This window comes from Eretmochelys imbricata, chromosome 9 (assembly GCF_965152235.1).
Source record: "Eretmochelys imbricata isolate rEreImb1 chromosome 9, rEreImb1.hap1, whole genome shotgun sequence".
Lineage (NCBI taxonomy): Eukaryota > Metazoa > Chordata > Testudines > Cheloniidae > Eretmochelys > Eretmochelys imbricata.
Genome location: NC_135580.1, coordinates 77652423 through 77670544, shown reverse-complemented (window position 1 = coordinate 77670544; position 18122 = coordinate 77652423). Strand labels below are relative to the sequence as shown.

The 18122-nt window shown below is 47.1% G+C and overlaps 1 protein-coding gene across 1 annotated transcript in view; it reads right to left on the bottom strand.

Moving 5' to 3' along the window:
- Positions 1-999: 999 nt before the first annotated feature.
- EFNB1 (ephrin B1) overlaps positions 1000-18122 on the bottom strand; it is a 125817-nt gene continuing 108694 nt past the window's right edge. The window contains exons 3-5 of the mRNA XM_077826667.1: positions 10150-10242; positions 3643-3771; positions 1000-1388 (exon numbers count right to left, since the gene is read on the bottom strand). Coding sequence (XP_077682793.1) covers positions 1000-1388; positions 3643-3771; positions 10150-10242 — 611 coding nt within the window. The remainder of the gene's footprint in view (positions 1389-3642; positions 3772-10149; positions 10243-18122) is intronic.

Below are 18122 nucleotides of genomic sequence, written 5' to 3'. Positions count from 1 at the left end.
AAAGGCTACTGTCTTGTTGAAAGGGAGGAGGCTCCTGGCTCTGGTGGCATGGGGTAGAACCCTGGATTTTCTCATGCACTGACCATTTGAGTTATATTTTTCCTCTCCCCCCTCATTTAAGCAGGTAAACAAGAGTTGACTGGTACAAACTTAACACAAAAGTTTAAAATGGCAAGGACAGCAGAAGGTGAGAGTTTGTGTCCTGGCAGAGCATGGCCAGGGGATTGGCATGGCAGAGGGAGAAGAGTATGCCAGAAGGCTGTAGGTGGTGGCTCAGAGTCCCACCAATATTTCACAAAAATAAAAATGTTACAAAAGTTAAAAAATAATTATAATAATAATAATAGTATGTTGGGTTTGTCAGCCTCCTCCCTGCACAGGGCCTACGTCCTTGGCACACCTACGCAAAGTGCTGCCGCAAGCTGCTCATTCCTCAGGTGAGTGGAGGTTCTTCTTGGGGCCCACAAGTTAATCCGACTCCTAGGACAATCCTGGACCAAAGCAACAACCAGCACAGCCCCAAGCACAAGAATACTTAACATAATATAGATGGAAAAGCTGAAAGGGACATCCCCAAAACAAGAGAGGGCAGAGTTTTCTGGTATCGCCAGGGGCATCAGAATGAGGAAAGGCACAGCGCCCACGCACAATGGCTGCTGTGCGCAGCTAGGGCCACATCACGGTTAGATGTGTCTAGAGCCAGGATGCAGTCTGAAGCAGGAGGAGGATGCTGAAGGCCCACCCTCGAGTTTTGGGATTACAAAAGCTGAGAACTACAAAACTAAATACAAAGGGGAAAACAGAGCGAGAGCGTGCGAGTGATCCACTATCAGGTGCGAGACCCTTGCGCTCCTCTGGTCTTGCCATGTGGTTCTTTTCACTTCCTCCCTCACAGAGCGAGCACACTAGTGGGGAGAGCCAGCGGCTGCCCCCAGGGCCCTCAGCTCTCTAGTGCTCTTGCATTGGTAGGATGCCGAGGCTCAGACCTTGTAGTAGGCCTCAGACCTTGTAGTAGATGTTGGCTGGGCTCTGAGGGGGCATCTCCTGGACAATGTAGACGGGGTGCCCATAGTCCCCGCTCACCTTTTCATAGTGAGGGCAGTAATTATTTTCTGTAGTCCGTAAGGGGATGATGATATCGCTGGGTTCTGAACCTGCATTACCACTGCACTTGGGACTGGCCAAGGTGCTAAGTGACAAGGCTGCTGACCGCTGCTGGGTGTGCTTCCGGTGCCGCTTGCGGATCTTGATCAGGAGGACAACAAGGAAGATGATGATAAGGATGAAGATGACACAGCCTGCACCGATTGCAGCAAATACTGCCACCTTAGAGCTGAAGAATCCATCACTGCTACCTTGGGTGTTCTGCCCATCTTGGTTAACGGAGCCTGGGGCATGGGGGAGAAAACAAGATGGATTAAAGTGAAGAAATGACCTTCCTGCCCAAGCATTTAGTCATTCTCCCTTCCCCCTCGGGGAACCTGGGCTCTTCTCTTGCTTAAGCCACAAAAAGAATTTACATGGTCTCAGCCTAATCCTGTTGCTCCACTGCAAAGCCACCACACCCAATTTAGCAAGAGTGGTGGACGGGAATAGCAGGGGGAACTGCAAGTCAGGGATGAGGTACACTGGTAGAGCTCTCGGGAAGAAGCTTGTACGGCTACCAGCACTTGGCCCAGCTCCAAATTCACCCATCTGCATAAGGAAAAGGAAACTCAGTTCACTAATGTACTCCAATGGCAACTGAAAAGTAGCTATTATAGGATGGGACAGAAGAAAAGGTTAAGATACAAGACTGGGCATAACCCAAAGAGGCAGAGGAAGAGAGTTTACCAGGTGATTTCAGGGGGTAGGGTTTGAAGTTCAGTCTAAGGCTTGGTCTATACTTAAAAGTTATGTCAACGTAGCTACAATGGTCTAGGGTGTGAAAAAAATCCCTAACCAACATAATTATGCTGACATAGCCCCCAGTGTAGACGCAGCTATGTCGACAGCAGAGTACTTCTGTCAATATAGCTAACATCGTTCTGAGAGGTAGTTTTCCTATAACAGAAAACCCATCTGCCGGTGTAGGTTATGTCTAGCCTGGTATAGTCCCCATAGTGGAGTCATACCCTATGCTGACACAGGCTATGTCTAAACTATGGAGCCTAAGTACCTGGTTCCAGTACCACACCCAGATTTGAGGACACACCAAGGTGCTGGCAATACCCCAAGGGCCCCCACTCTGCTACATTTGCATCTCCAACCCTTACAGATGGTAGTCAGCAGCAAAGCCCTTCTTCCGAGTGAACTGAGATAGCAGAGGCAACAGTCCAGTTAGTGGGAACATGAGACCCATTGATTCCAGGAGGAGGAATGGGTATATTCTGGAGAAGCCCCAACACAGCAGTGTCCACAGCATATCTTCTTTCACTTTGCATGTACTGGATTCCCCATGTACATAACCCCAATTACTCAGTCTCAAGAAGCAATGCAATCTCAGGATATGTTTACACTGCAAGTGACGATGTGTTTGTAGCACGGGTAAGAATACTTGTGTGTTACCCAAACTACCTAGATTAAAGCTAACAATAGCAGTGTAGACATAGTGGCACAGGCTAGCAACTAGAGTAGAATATTTACCCAGGCTTCCTAGAGGGCCTGTACTCTGGTTGCTAGTTTGTGTTGAAGCCCATGCCACCATGTCTACACAACTATTGTTAGCTTTAATCTAGCTAGCACAGGTAACGCAGGTATGCCTGCCCATGCTATAATCACACCTTCACTGGCAGTGTAGACATACCATAAGAGAGAAACCTTGGCCACTCACAGACACTGTCGTCCCATTGTTGCCCCCTTTCCTCACCCTAATCTGACATCCTCTCTTTTCACATTCACCTGACTGGACTGGAGACAGATGGCTGTTCACATCCAGTATGTAATCAGATGAACCCCAGGAGTCACTGCTCCCCCCAGAAGACTAGAAAGCTCTACTGAAAGTGGGTTCTGATGCCTGTAGACCTGCCATATCCTGTTACTGCCCCCACCTCCCTCTAACCCCCAAGTACAAGGCAGGTCTAAGACCCCTGAGGGGAGCAGTTTGGCTTCCTGTCTGTATCACAGATGGAGAAACGAGCAACTTTCCCCCACTTCATCGGATTCCACTTTTCCTGACAGGAACTCAGGAAACCACCTTCAAAGGCCTTTCACCCAGGCTTGGCTCAAAAATCCAGGCAACCTCTATTTTTCCGACCCCCCCAACTCTGCCTCAGTAAACTGACAGATAACAACCAATACAGAGGACAGGAGCAAGAGAGTGCTAAAGGAAAACTCCCCCTGCTTAAGACACCGGGGAGCTCCAGGAACTATCCTTCAGAGTCCAAGTCCATTCTGCCACTGCTCTGGACTCTGGCAGCATCTCACTGTCTATGAGCAGCGACATCAGGAGATGCATGGTGAGGGAACCCCAGATGATGAATTTGCAGGAACCTGTGCAGAGAGCTTGCAGATGTCTAACTCCCTACTCTAAGGTATCTCGATTTCCCTGGACTCTTAGAACTGAACTGGGCCTGGCTCCTCTGGCAATCAATAGCTGGTCCAGGACCCACTAAGAGCACTACTGGTTTTTCTCTCTTTCTTAAAATGCACAGGCAAACCTACCTGGCTTCCCAGGATCCTCCACCACAGGGACCTTGTGGCGTGGACTGTGTGTGGCGATTTTCACTGTATTGTCAGATTCCTTGCTGGGCCGACTGGTTGTCAGCTGCTCTGGGATCACAGCATTTGGATCTGGGAAAAAGAAAGACGGAATGAGAAATCTGCTTCCAGGTGCTAGATTACAAGATCAAGAGCTGTAGCTCTTCCTCCACCGTCAATCGCTTAAACCTCACTCCTTACCCTGGTATCTGAGTGCCCATGTCAAACGTTGTTCATAAAGGTGGTGCAGCACAACATGCTGCGTGTGCACAAGTGCAGGCTGGCCCTGTGCAAGGCCTACATGCTTGTATGGGCAGGAGGAAGGAATCAGAGGCATGGGGCAAGGGATTGATGGGTAAGAGTGGGAGGCTTGGTAAAGAGGCTTAGGAACACTGGGTACATTTGCCTACTATGTATGGAGGAGCAAGCATTCCCCTTGGTTTTAAACGTGCACTCTGATTCTCATGTCCCCCAGCTCCAATGGTGAGTGCTAGGCTAACCACATAGAGAAAGGGTCGGGGTGAACCAGAGTGATACAAGGCTTCTCTCCCTCATTCAAATAACCAGTGTTCAGGACTCTGGGCCAAAACAGCCCCTGGCGTTCTATTGCAGCAGCAAGCATGATTCCTGGAGGCAGGCACAGGTCCTGCCTTGGTTTTGCATTTGAGGCATTTCCTTTTAACTAGAGGATGTGTGATGGTTTGAGGTTAAGTCCCACATTTGAAAGTCATTCTCTAATCAGTCTCCGTGGTTTCCTCCACACTACCCCTTTATGCAGGGAATGCCCTCCCTGAATTAATCTGTAAGGCTACTACTGTTTCCTCTTTCTAATCCTTCCAGTAGACTCACCTCTGCTGTGACACCCGCAAGAAACTAACCAGCCAACAATGATTTAGTTGTAAGTCAAGGAGAGTGATTTGATTGAAATTTAAGACAATTGAGAACAATCAGGACCACCAAGTTGCGCAAGTCACTAACCTAACGTGAGGCATGATCTTATCTTCATTATGCTCCTCCCTCACCTCATCTTATCCTCCCTTACATTCAGTAATTGTTTACAGGGAGGGCTCTTTAAGGCAACACTGTATCTTCCAGTGTGCACAAGGCACCCAGCACAATGGGGCCCCAATCCCTATTGGGGATTCTCAGTGTGACCACAATACAAAATAGTACCAGCTGCCTCAGGAATAGACAGAGGGTGGTGGAAGGTGGTTTCACACAGGCACCCCTTCTCAAGAGCAGTACACGTTAAAAGGCAGGACTGTGAGCGAGGTTGCGTTTCCTGAGAACACTCAAAAACAAACATTTCTCCTAACTCCGTCTGGAACCCAGCTCCGCCTGGAGGGTTCTGCACCTCACAGGGCTGGCCCAGGAAATCAAGGGGTTACATGCTGCAGAAGCAAGACTGGATTGGGCCATATCTACCCCTGGGGTAACATCACTGACTTCAGAGGGCTACACCAGACATGAAACTGGCCACCAAATGGAGATGAAGAGAGGAGCAGCTCAGAGTTTTATGGGGAGCGTGTGTGTCTGGGAGGGTGCGCGCATGGTAGGGCGCGGGGAATTAAGGAGTAAGATCCTTATCTGTTGCCAAAATGCAGGCGTTTCCATTAGATTTAAGTGCAGCTCATGGATAGCTTCATTTCACAAGTAATACAATTGTTCAGTTTGGCCCCAGACATACACAGTGTGCTGCAGAACACTGCAGTACTGGAAGCACAGGCCCTGCCCTGAGACACTTACAATCTAACTGGAGAATGGCAGACACAATCCTCGGAAAACAACAGCAAGCAAAGAAGGAAAGCGCACAAAGCTGAAATGTGGTCATGGCTGCTGAAGTGACACAGGGAGCATCGCATCAGCTGCCATATTTAAAGTAATTTTGTTGGCTTGAGTAGTATCTGTTATATGGGTCACTGTCTGAGGCCCTGTGAGCAAAGATGGGTTTGAAGGAGGGATCTGCAGGAGGGGAATGAGGCTGCGCACTGTAAGGCTGAGAGAAAACATTCCCTGGACAGCCTTGGAAACGGCACAAAGGAATTTTTACACCGAAACAGAATTAGCAGAGGGTCCAAATAGGAGGGCAAGCCAGTGACCAGCGACAAGACATAGGTGGGGCTAGGACCTCAAATATAAGAGTGAGACTTTGAATCTGATATGGAGCCTAGAGAGAGAGAGTATGGACACTGTAGATCATAGCTGGTAACGCTCCGTCTTGAGCCAAAGGTCTGTGCTGCTTTTGCATGATACCCTCAGACCTCTAATCTTGGTGGTATGCAAGAGAGACAAGCTGAAGACAAGCGCTAGCAATCTGTTTCTTTTTAAGACCATTAGGATTGACATTGCCTGAATTGCTTTCAGTTTGGGGGAGTTTAGGCAATACCCTTGGCTTGGTGGGTGGGAAGTCCTGCCATCCCCTTCAAGGCTAGAAGTACTAGAGCAGAAACAGCAGTGAGAGTCAGATAAACAAGAAGCAGAGGTAGATTCCTAGCTGAATCCTATACGCACCAGGATCTCCCCTTTGGACAACGTTACAAACTGCATTTTACTGTAATTAGTTGGGTGAAGCTTGTGTGGGCTTGTTGCCTGTGGGCCTTTTGGACCACAGTAAGGCCTTCAACTTAAACACTAACAATATGTGACAAGCCCCATTAGATATTTTGTTCCCCCAAAATGTTTCCACCTAGGGTTTAGGAACAACCACCTGAAGCTGGCGTATTTTGACTGCCCTCTTACCCGCCCCAGAAAGGGAGCTAATAAATGTGTCCCTCCACTCCCAGTTTAACATAGTCATGGAGTTTTAAACCCTTGTGAGTATCACACAGAAATGAGCCTGTCATGGGTGTTGCTAGGAGAACCCAGAGCTCCAGACCCACCTCCTGCCGCCTCCAAGGCATTTGTTGCTCATTGATGAATAATGCAAGTAGCTCCCTTGGTGGTAGCAAAATGTCACAGAGCAGGGAGGGCATTTGACAGAGCAGAACAAGATGGCTTTCTTGGTGCCTCCTTGGCAAGACCATGGTCTGTTCAGCATCATTAGAGGACGGGCAACACAGACAAGCCAGCTTCACCCTAGCTGCAGCCATATCCCCCATCCTTCCCTTTCATGTCCATCTGATTATGTGCCCAATTTTGCATTCTAAAGTGACCACATCAAACACAACACAGGGAGCAAAGATGCTTCACCTACTCTGGCTGGAACTTTGCTTACAAGCAGACCAAAGGGATGCATAAGACTTGACTGAGTGTGGGAAACCAGCAACAGTCTGAGAGCCAAGCAATTCCTATTACTGCTCCCCTGGTCTGGGAAGTGTGACATGATGCAGAAAGGAAAGAGGCCAACCCACAGGAGTTACTGAAATAGCAACATCAAAGCTAGTCCTCTCCGCAAAGGAGCATTAACAAAACAGGCAACAGAACCAGACTAACTGCCAAATGAAAACCACGGAACTAACAAGCCATATGCTAACTTCAGCTTCAGTCAGTGGCCCGCTGCTGCCTCCCATCCCCTAGTTTGCTGTCTTCTATTTAGAGTGTAAGCTCTTCAGGACAGGGACCTTGTCTGCCTCTTTGCCTGAAAGGCATCACTCTAGAAAGCACACATGAAAGGGCAGTGATGAGGTAGCACTGTCTTTAAGGGAGGGCAGAGGCATCGGGAGGCCAAGAGAGAGGAGTTCGGGGACATCACAGGCTTGGAACATTTCAGAACTTTGGGGGAAACAGTTTTTTGTTGGTGGTTTTTTTAAGATTCCTTCTGAGCTCCAGTGCATGGGTCTGCGCATATTTCCAACAAAGGCAGCTGAGCGAACACAAAGGAATCTAACTTTCCAGGGCAGCAGCACTATTCCTTTTGTTTTGTTATAAATACTGGCTCCAACAACATCAAACAAAATAACGAAAAGCAGCCACTCTGAGCTCTGCATCCAGGGAGTGAGCTGGAGTCAGGCCTGCGGCATCACTGGGGCCCAGAAGAACTCCACAGATTGGGAAGAGGAGGATGTTTTCAGAGAGCTTCGGCCATCAGAAAAAATTACACAGCAGAGCACATTTAAAGGACTCAGATAGGTCATGGCTGCACTACAATCCCTTATTCTGGGGGCATTTCCCAAGGAAGCATCAGATGTCAGAAAGAATTCGGTGCCTCAGCCCTGTTCCCACAGCTGCCCCTTCTCCATGCCAGGAGCCATGACCTCCTTGTAGAATCCCAGCATGCACTGGGAAAGCTCATAGAAGGCCAAAGAGACTGGGCCATGTGGTTCCTCTTGGAATTAAATTGCAGCTCCAGAAACACCATTTGGATGAAGCTGTGATATCACTCCCAGAATATCTCAAAGTACAGAAGGCGAAATTCATTAGTATTAGGGGCAAAATCACTCTCCCCTGAACACACTGAAAGGTCCAGGGCCACAAAACGACAGAGTGATATTGCCTACAAATATGCAGGGGGCTGCTCAAAGGAGAGTCAATGGAGGAACAGCCACCTGTGCCTTGGGTGCCCAGGGCCCTATGCAATGCAGTGGGTTTTGCAACAAGACCCACAGCCACCTTCATTGTTAATATTGATGAGCATCTAGTGCATTGTGTTGGTAGATGCATTATCCCCTTTAGGATCTATCCCACAGAGAAGATAACGCTTCTGCCAGATCTCTGTTAGCTCAAGCAGTAGTGACCTGAACTGTTGACGCTGAATGCCCAAGGTTTAGTTGTAGCTTCCTGAGTCGGCTATCTGCAGAACATGGATTCCTTGAGGATGGCCTGCAGAAACTGCAACTGCTAGAATGCAATTCTTAGTCTGGGCAACGTGGCTTCTAGGACCTCTATTCCTGACTGGTTGCAATAAATTCCATTTTATGCAAACTAGGAGTAACTATTGGACTTCTTGCAATTTGCCAATGTGCCTTTTGACTGCTATGGTTTGAGGAACCCCTGGCTTGGAGCTATTTCAGAGGGGAAGCCCCTAATTTCTAGCTCTCCCTTCTGATGGCCATCTCTCGCTCACTTCAATAATGGGACAGGTGGGGAGAGACAGGAAGCCCCCATTTTAGTTTAAGAACTGGATTTTCTTGCAGAAAGCAGTTTTTGCCATCTTACTTTGGTGCAGAATAGTTCAGACTTGAAAGTTGTGTCTAGTTTATATATTAGGCAGGAACTGAGAACAGGCCAATTCAGCACAGGCTAAACAACTTCAGCTATTTCTAGGGACCTGCAGTATCCAACATTCAGATTTGTTCTCCCAGCAATGGGGAACATGGCAACCCCCTTTATGTACGGCACAGAGGAAGCTGGAGGATTCTGCCTGATCACAGATCAAACCAGTTTCAGTTGACCATCCATCTCAGAGTCTGAGGTCATTTCCAGCGAAGTGATAAAACCAAGGTGGGGTGGAACTGACACTTACTGTAACTTGGGCTCATAATGCTGTGTGTGCACAAATGTTGGCCAAAACAGGACCCTAAAACTCAAACTCTGCTGAACAATTGGGAAATGTCACTGCTCAAACAGCAGTTGCCCTGTACTCCCTAATCAACATGCCAGACTATAGCCAGTAACCCCACTTTGGGCCTAGAGAGGAAGAGGCTGCTATAAAAAGTTGCTTGAACTTTCTAAAGTGTTAGCACAAAAGGGAAAAAAAATAATTCCAATTAGATCTCTGTTTTGGAGAGACCACCCTTTTGTGGGAAAGTAATGATGGAACATTTAATTAGATGGAAACAGCTCATTCCATTAGCAGCCAATCAGAATATCTGTTGCATGGGCCCTCCCAGATAAGGCCATGAATGCTTCAGAATCTTGAACCATGATTGGCTGCTAAACTCAAATGATTTAATCCTCTTCATTAAACTCAAATGATTTAATCCTCTTCATTATCTAAACGACATTCTAATCATTTGGGACAGGGGCGGGCGGTATTCACAATCAGAAGTGGGAAGTCTGGGGCACTGGAAAATAAAGTGTAGGAAACAACCCTGCACTGCCCCCTGGATTACAGGGGACTTCATAGGTCGTCTTCTCTCTCAGTTTCTTCAGTATGCCTGGAGCAAAAATGGAGCAACCCAAAGGCATCATCATCACCTGTATTTTACAGCATCAAATGAGCCACAGGCTTCTGGGCACCATAACATTTATTATAGAATTGATCAACATAAGTTAGTGATCAAATACAAAGACATCAAACTAGCTCCTTCCTCACCACTCCCCACATGATGTCACAATTAAGATAAACAACTCAACCAAAAGACACCAGTTCTTCAGTCCTGCCCAGCTCAGTCCCTTCATGAGAAGCCTCCTGTAGTGTTGGGAGTTGCAAACCTGCTGTCCCAATGATACTTTGTCAAGCTTCCAAGAAGGGTTTGCTAGCACATCTCAGCAAGCCTGGACTGCACAGCGGCTATGTAAAACGTAGCACATTTCATTTCAATACTGATTTCATGTCCAATGGGAAAACTCCAGACGACTGGAGTGACTCACCCTGCCCCACTTTCATGACAATCTTCATAGAGCGTGTCTGGCAGACTCCACCTTCTCTGTTCTCCAGGCCTTCCAGAGTCCCATTGGAAGTGGCTACAGGGAAAAAGAAGACTCAGTTAAAGAGCATTTATTAAATGGAAGGGTCTTCAAGAAGGCAAGGAAAGAGGCATAGATTAACATGGGGGTGGTGCCCCAAAAAGAGTGGTTCAAGAGTTACTCTGATCTCATGTCTGTGCTGAGGTAACCTAAAGGAATGGGGAGCAGTTTAAAGAGGATTGCTTGTGTCGCTGCAGAAACACAGGGGGCTCTCCATGTCTCTTCAGCTGTGTTCTCTTTGCTAAGCAGTGGGATGCAGTGCTTTAGACCTTTATTCAGTGGCTGGTCACCTCAGGCTAGCTGTTCAGAAAGGTCCCAAGAAAAACCTTGAGGGTTTCTCCTAACATTACCGTCGCAAAATTCTGTTTACAGTCAGAGTAAGAGAATGAAACTGAACAAAGAAATTCAGAAAACATAACAGGAAAACCTCCTGAGAGCAGGAGCCAGTTAGGCTACAAAATAGTATTATATGAGTCCTAGTAACATTTTCCATCTCTCTCCTGATGTGCGCATTCATTCCACAATGTTCTCACCTCCCTCCCCACTTCTAGCCTTCGGTCAGGATATTTATGGGCTTCCTCATTCTACAGTCCTGAGCACACAGTAAATGTTTAATACACCGAACTCTAGTCTTCTGTAGTCTTCTCCAAATCCCAGCTGCTCCACCCCCCAGTTCCACTCACTCAAACCTCCAGCCCATTAAAATAGTTATCCTGCTGCTTGAACTGGTTGCTGAGCTGCTAATTAGATTGTACTCCAAGGAAAAATGAGAAACCGAATCTGACAAAGGCCAAGGCTCCCATTCCACAGCCATAGCACAATGAGGATAAAAGCTGCAGAGAGGCAGCAGGGTACTGGAAGAGAGGAATGCTCCGGAGGCTAAACTTTCCAAGCCATAAACCAGAGAGATTCTCTCCATCACTTTGTCTCCCCTTAATAGGGAGCTTGTTAACCCCATGAGGACAAAACGTGAAATGTTCTTTTCACCAACCTGTCGCCCTCCCCCTCTTAAGGCTGGTTAATGGCTTTCTGAGCAGCCTGGGGCACTAGCCTAACACTTAAAGGGGCTGCTACTGCTCAGAAAAGTGGCAGTTGATGGACAGACCCCAGCTGCCTCATGGAATGGGGTCTACAGTCCTCTCTCCCCTCCTTGTTACGCTGTCTCCTTCTGACCCAGTCCCCAGCTCCAGCCCCAGCCCCATAGCAGCTTCTCCTCCAAGAGGCACAGCGCAGCACTTGATGAGCTCAGATGATGTCTGGAATATGGGCTGCTACAGCAGCACAGACCAGTGGTCTGTCTAGAACTGGATTATCCCTCCTCCTCCTCCTCCTCTCACTTGATAAGACTGGTCCATCTGTGCAGCATGGCTTCAAGAAGATGCCGCAGAGGAAGGAGACAGTTCTCGCTCACACTCACTCACCTCTTCCCACCCATACTAGAAGGTTCAGGGGGGATTTCTTCGTGCCCCCAGCTGCTGCTGAGTTTATGCTCTGAAGCCTGAGGACTTGCAGCCCTGAAAATGTTTACCTGAGAGCATGTCACAGTAGATGCTATTACACCAAGTTTTTCCTTAATTTTTTTTTTTTAAAGAAGGATTGGGGGAGGCACTCCACACATGAAGTATAGACAATTCAGCATACAGTCAGGAAGGATGGTCTTTCAGTTAAAGCACAGGACTGAGATGGAGAAGATCTGGGTTCAGGACCCAGACTCTGCCACATAGACTGAGAGACCACGGCAAGTTCCTTGATCTCTCTGTACCACAGTTCACCATCTGTAAAACAAGGTACCACCTCCTTTCTCCACCTTTTATTTGTTTTGCCTTCTTCAATGCAAGTTCTTTGGGACAGGGACTGTATCTTACTATATATTTTTTCAGTGTCTAGCACAATGAGGCCCCAATTACAGTTGATTTCTACCATAAAGCAAATCATAAATAAAAGAATCTGGGAGACATTTTTATTGCCAGGAATAAAGCTTTACTGGTTATTTTTTGTTTCGCAACCATTTCATACAAATAAAGTACAGTACACACAGGAATTACTTTACAGACCACTTGAACGCACTCATCTCTGAGCGCAGAAGAGAAAGTGGCTGTTTAACAGCAACGTCAGGGCCACTTAAAAAGACAGTGTTTCCCATGATAAGGAAGCAGTTCCGAATCAGGCCCTTCATCACCCATACCTCATCCTCAAGGCTTATGGGCCCTTCATCGCCCCCTCTACCGCCAGTAGATAATTCCCCTTACTGCTTGAGGTGTTTGATAGGAACATGTATGTATGCACAGTATAAATTATACATATATAATTACACACTGTGCATCAAAGAATGTAAACTCAGAGCCCCAATGGATTCGAATGACTATAATTTCAGGGCAGAAGTCAGCTAAACTCACATTAACTTTTTTTTTTTTTTTTTGGTCTGTGCAGATTTTAAGTCTCTTTTGTTCCTGTGGGAGTGAAGTAAGCCACACACCTCTTGCTGTTACGGAGAAGAAAATGACATATCAACATGCTCAAGAGCCTCCTCTCGTGACTGGAACAGCTCTGATATGTCTGCCTGTGTTGCGGCTAGGACTGGGAGTCATGTGTAGTTAGGCGCTTGGTTAGACTGTATACCACCCTAACAAGCACCATATAATTATCAAAAGAGAAACTGCTGTGTCTCTGAATTTAGAATAGTGCCCCAGGATAATCCTGGCCCTCCAAGAGTGGATGCTGTGGGTGGGAAATGGAGTCCCTTGATACGGATCTTTTCGCCTTGCCTTCTGATCCCCGACCCGTCCGTTATATGGATGGAGCCATACTAGGGCAAAACAGAATTTGGCCAGGATATCTGGGCTAATCCCCATCCCTAACTCCTGCACAGAGTACCATGGCATATTTAATAGCCAAAAGAGGATAGGAGGTTTGTGAAAGGCCTGAGCCCTTCCCTCCCTCTGTAGTACAAAGAGTCTTATTTTAAGGGGAAACACAGGAAACTGATGACATGTGGCTGACTGGAATAAACACATCAGGAACGCAAGGGAATCTTTAGGGTTACAAATCTGATTCTATCTCAGCTCGGATGTTATGGGTAGTAGCAAGGGCCTGAAACAAGGTCTCTTTCCTAGTGACCCAACCCAAACAAATAGGGTTCCAGGATTGTTCAGTCTGGTGCCTTGGTCAGAATCAATAAACAGTGATTCACAGGAAGGTACAGGCCTTCCTTAGTATACCTAGTTAACAGTGCAATGCTTTGCACAGAGAAGGGGAACTGCCTGATGAGCCCACAGGAATCTGCTGATACTCTGAAGCAGGTGATCAGATACTTCCTTAATATGAAATAACCACAAATGTTATAAGTGATCAGAAAGTTATCCAGCCACAGGGTGCCTTGATAACCCTCCTGTGGCACCAATTTCCCAGACGACCAACTCGTCACTGCCTGAAGTCTTATTTCACTGTGTGTTTGGGATTCACAGGCTGTTAGTTTCATTAAGTGCTCTGTCACCATCAGACCTAAGTCAACTGGATGGAGGGGCCGGGGAAGTTTCCCTTTGAGAACCATGCTAACAATTTCCATCTCTTGGTCAGGCCCTGAACTCAGACCCCTCACAGCAGCATTTTAGGGAGATAATTCCTCTGTCAGGAGAAATGGGTAGCTCCAGAACAAGCAGGGGTGCTGGAACAATTTTTATGGCAGGAGTGCTGAGAGCCACTGAACCGAACAGTAAAATCCTGTATATAATGGAATCCACTTCAAGTCAAGGGGTGCAGCAGCACCCCCAGTCCCAGCACCTATGGGATCAAGAAGAGATATGGTTCCCTCTATGCCTTCTCACCCTGCCATGTAAATTCAGGTCAGGCCTTTATCTGCTTCAGATTTTCTAGAAGACTATCAGTGTTACCGGCCTCTAGCCCACTCTTACCAATTTACTATCGATGTTGAGAACTGTCAACTCAGTCCACTACTCAACTTTTGCATATCAGAAATTATAATCAACATACACAATAACATCCTGTGTTCCATACAGAGGAGTGACAGGGTTCCCAATAAAACAAAGGGTCACTAGTGAGACAAGCAGGCCCATAATGAGGACTCTTTGTTGAACTGACGAGCAGGCAAATGAGAGAACGGTGTAGGCGAGTTCATTTCATTTCCCCTCACAAACAGCAAAAAGGTTTCTTTGAAATCATCTGACCTACAAATCCTGAACTTCCCCTTTGTTGTGGGAAGACAGGGCAGTTACCCTATTTAGATGGCTGGAGGGTACAGGACAAGCCAGTGGGCACCCTAACAGACTCTATGATGCCATGGAGATGGAAAGATGCCCGCACACCCATTCACTCTTCTGTGTTTAGGGTCCAGAATAAAAACAGAACTGACTAATGGCCAAAAGCATAATTCTAAAACAGTTTCACATACAGGAAACTACACACACCCTAGCCTACCGTTACAAGCAATGGGGCTATGGGAACGCGGCAAGTGTAAACTGTATTCCATACACCCATAGCAGTCAGTTCATCTTTGGTGGGCACAAGGCAAGATATTTTCTAAGATAAAAATCAAGGAACACTCCTTCCCCCTGCCCCACTTGTGACTGGTTTATGGGAAGAAAGGGGGATTAGAAACAAAAGAAAATGTAAAACTGTTGGATACCTTTCTCCACCTATCAATTTTTACCCTATTATAGAGAAAACCATCCAGGTCCATGGGGTGCTCTGCTCTGGTCCTTAGATCTAGCCCTTTAGAAACAGGAGCACAATAGCCAGAGAAAGCTGCACAAGATTGCACCGACCAGAGACAAGGCAGTGGCTCCTGACAGAGAAAAAGACTCACGGAAAAGATGGGTGCAAGCTATCTCTCTGGAACCAAAGAGAACATTGGCAGGCATGGTGAAAGCAGGAGCAAGAGCTCAAATTGCCCCACTCCCTTCCTAAGAAGCACCATCAGCAGCCAGTACGGGAAGGAGATCAACTTGATGTGCCAGTGTAAACCACAACAAGGAGCTAGTGCTATGGCAGGGAAGTGCATACCACAGAGTATTTCTAAGTCGTGTAGACATTCAACTACATGGTGCGTTTGTATGGCCTTGCTGTGATGAGCATCACAACCATGCCCTCTCCACAAGAGTATCAATGCCACATCCTCAAGCCAAAGCAGCAGCAGCTGTGATGAGGAGATTGGATTAGTATCATGCCCCACCATGCTTTTTGCTGCAGTAGGCAAAGGTCCCTTAATTAGTATAAGCAGGAGCTCAGCAAAGCCAGCCTTAGTGGCACTGGCCATACCAGCATTTTCTTGTAGCCACATCAATTTCTGCAGGATTTTTCCTTCATTTGCCAGAGCAGGGAGTGGGAGCCTCCCCTGTGCAGACTCTCTTTTCATGAGTTTAGCATTTGGTTTGGAGAGTTGTTAGAGGTCTCCATTCATCTCAAGGGAGAGTTAACCCTCCGACTCAGCGATAAGAATGTAATGTCAATGCTGTTAACTACATCACTGCTAATCAATTTAGGAGAAACACTCCGCTAATACAGAGCTGTGAGCAGAGCTTGAGCTGTTGATAGAGCATGCTTATGGCTTCTAAGCACACGACAAATAGAATGTTTAGAGAAGGCTGAAGCTCACCAATTGGCTAGTACATGGGGTATTAACATACCAGGTGGAGGTTTAGGAGAATCCAGATACACAGGATTCTTCCTGTGTCTAGCTACTAGCAGCAGGAATATCCTCTGTGTGGGGCCTTTCCCTCATATCAGCTGGTCATGTCTTACTCTCCAGTGTAAATGCTTAAATGGTGTACAACAATTTGATTTGGGAGGATCTGAAGCCATGGAAGGCGTACCTGTTGGCAGACAGATGCAGGGGTCTTTTAACTGGTCAACTTTGGATGGAATAAGATGTTTGATTTCTCTCACGATTCCCTTTAGCAGATCTCTGTTATGATTTGGGCCCCAATGCACAATCAACATACTGAGACTGTTGCAAATCCAAACAGTTTTTCTTTTATTATTCTTAAATACTCTGCCATCTGTGTACAACAGCCTGACGCTAGGTGCAGCCAAACACAGCACAGATACAGTTCGCAATCTGGCTCTGCAATCCCTCTTCCTCTTCTCCAGAATTGTGTGGGTCCAACATCCAGGAGCCCTTATATAGCCTTCAGTTAGGGCCTTTGCTTTCAGTCACAATGTTTTTCTTTTCTTTTTAAGAAGATGATTTCCCCCTCCCCTGGGCAGAGTAAGATCTGATGAGCTCCCACCTCAGAGAGCTTAAGAGAAGCTCCAAGTGTAGGAACATTATGCTCTTCAGCCACAAGTGGCCCTGCAGTTTGGGAAGGGAAGGCTGGGGCAATTACACTCCAAGAAAAGAGCCCATTATCTAGCCAGATGCTAAGAAGAAAGACGTAGATTCCCCACTCTTAGCTCCTATTGATCTCATGGTTAAAGGAAAAAACAGCTGCATCACAGCAACCCCACTGCCTGCCTCCTCCATGCACTCTCCCTCTCCATTGGTTGTTCTGAACAGTGCGAGAGCACATCATGGGAAATTTAAAAAAAGAAAAAGACGTGACTCCCGACTACACCCAGACAAGGACAAAACCCTCTAGAAGAGCTTGGGCTGTGGTTTTGTTGTAATTGCAGGATCAGGGAGAGTCAGGATTGAAATTCTGCCCTCTTTGGGAGAAAATCCATACACATGCTTCATCAGTTCCACAGGAAAGCCTGGGCCTCTCTATACGAGGCAGCTAATGAGCTAAGGACAAGGCAACAAGATGGAGACCAGCCCTTCACCAACATCCAGAGGGAAGTGGAACCAACACACTTTGTCTAGTGAATTTATCTTTACATTTTTACTAAATTATCACAGATGACTATTCTTTCAGCAATAGGTTCCTTCTGTCCCATGCAACCCATTAAGATTCCCCCCACCTTCCCCATCGCCTCACCTGTGCCAGTCCTGGCCATCATACCAGTTTCCCTCTCCTTCCCAGGTCCTCCCCAGACTTCCGAAAGCTCTATCAGGCAGGGGAATTTTTACTGTGTCTTTACTACAGAGTTTATCTAGCACCCAGGTATTAGCACCTGGGTTAATCCAACCTGGGTGCGAGTGGCCAAACGCAAAGCTCTGCCTGAGTTATTGTGTCCTCATTGGGGTTGCACTCATGTGTGTGTGTCACTAGGACTTCTGGGGGCATATCCCACTGCTCTTTGTATTGCACTAAGATGAGCTGCTCTGTTTCCATCACAGTGAATTGGGGAGGAACTTATCTGTCCTTCTGGGCACATGGGGGGAAATTGTGGGAGGCACTGGAGAACTACCAGAAGGTTTAGCCTGTGCTCTCACTGCGAAGTGAGCAGGTTACTAACCCGACTGAAAACAGCACCCGAGCTCCAGCCAGGCCAGCTACCCCAGGGTCAAAGCACCAAACTTCGGTGAAAGGGTTACATCTGTGTGGACAGGGAAGAAAGTTAGAGGCAACACCCGGGTAAGAGCCCAAGTTAACCCTGCAGTGAAGACATACCCTAAATGTCTCAGAGGCACATGCTGACAGGATTCTATGCAAACCCACAAACTGTGGGAGGGTTTTAGTACAAATCAACTCCTGCATTTTTTTTAGCCACTCCTTTTGCCTGCTCCTCCCACTTCTGGCTTTGCACTTTCTTTCATGACACTTCCTCCATGTCCTGGAGACCAGAGCATAGCTATCAAACTCCCGCTGAGCCCAGGGTAAGAGATTAGATGGTTTCTCTACCTCCAGTTCCTATGACCCAAGTTACTTGTCGCTTTCTCCGCAAGCCATGGTGCGATCTCTAAGGATGTTTCCAGGTCACAAAGCAGAGCCAATCATGTGTACAGGAAACCACAACCACAAAGCCTTGTTTGAAAAGCA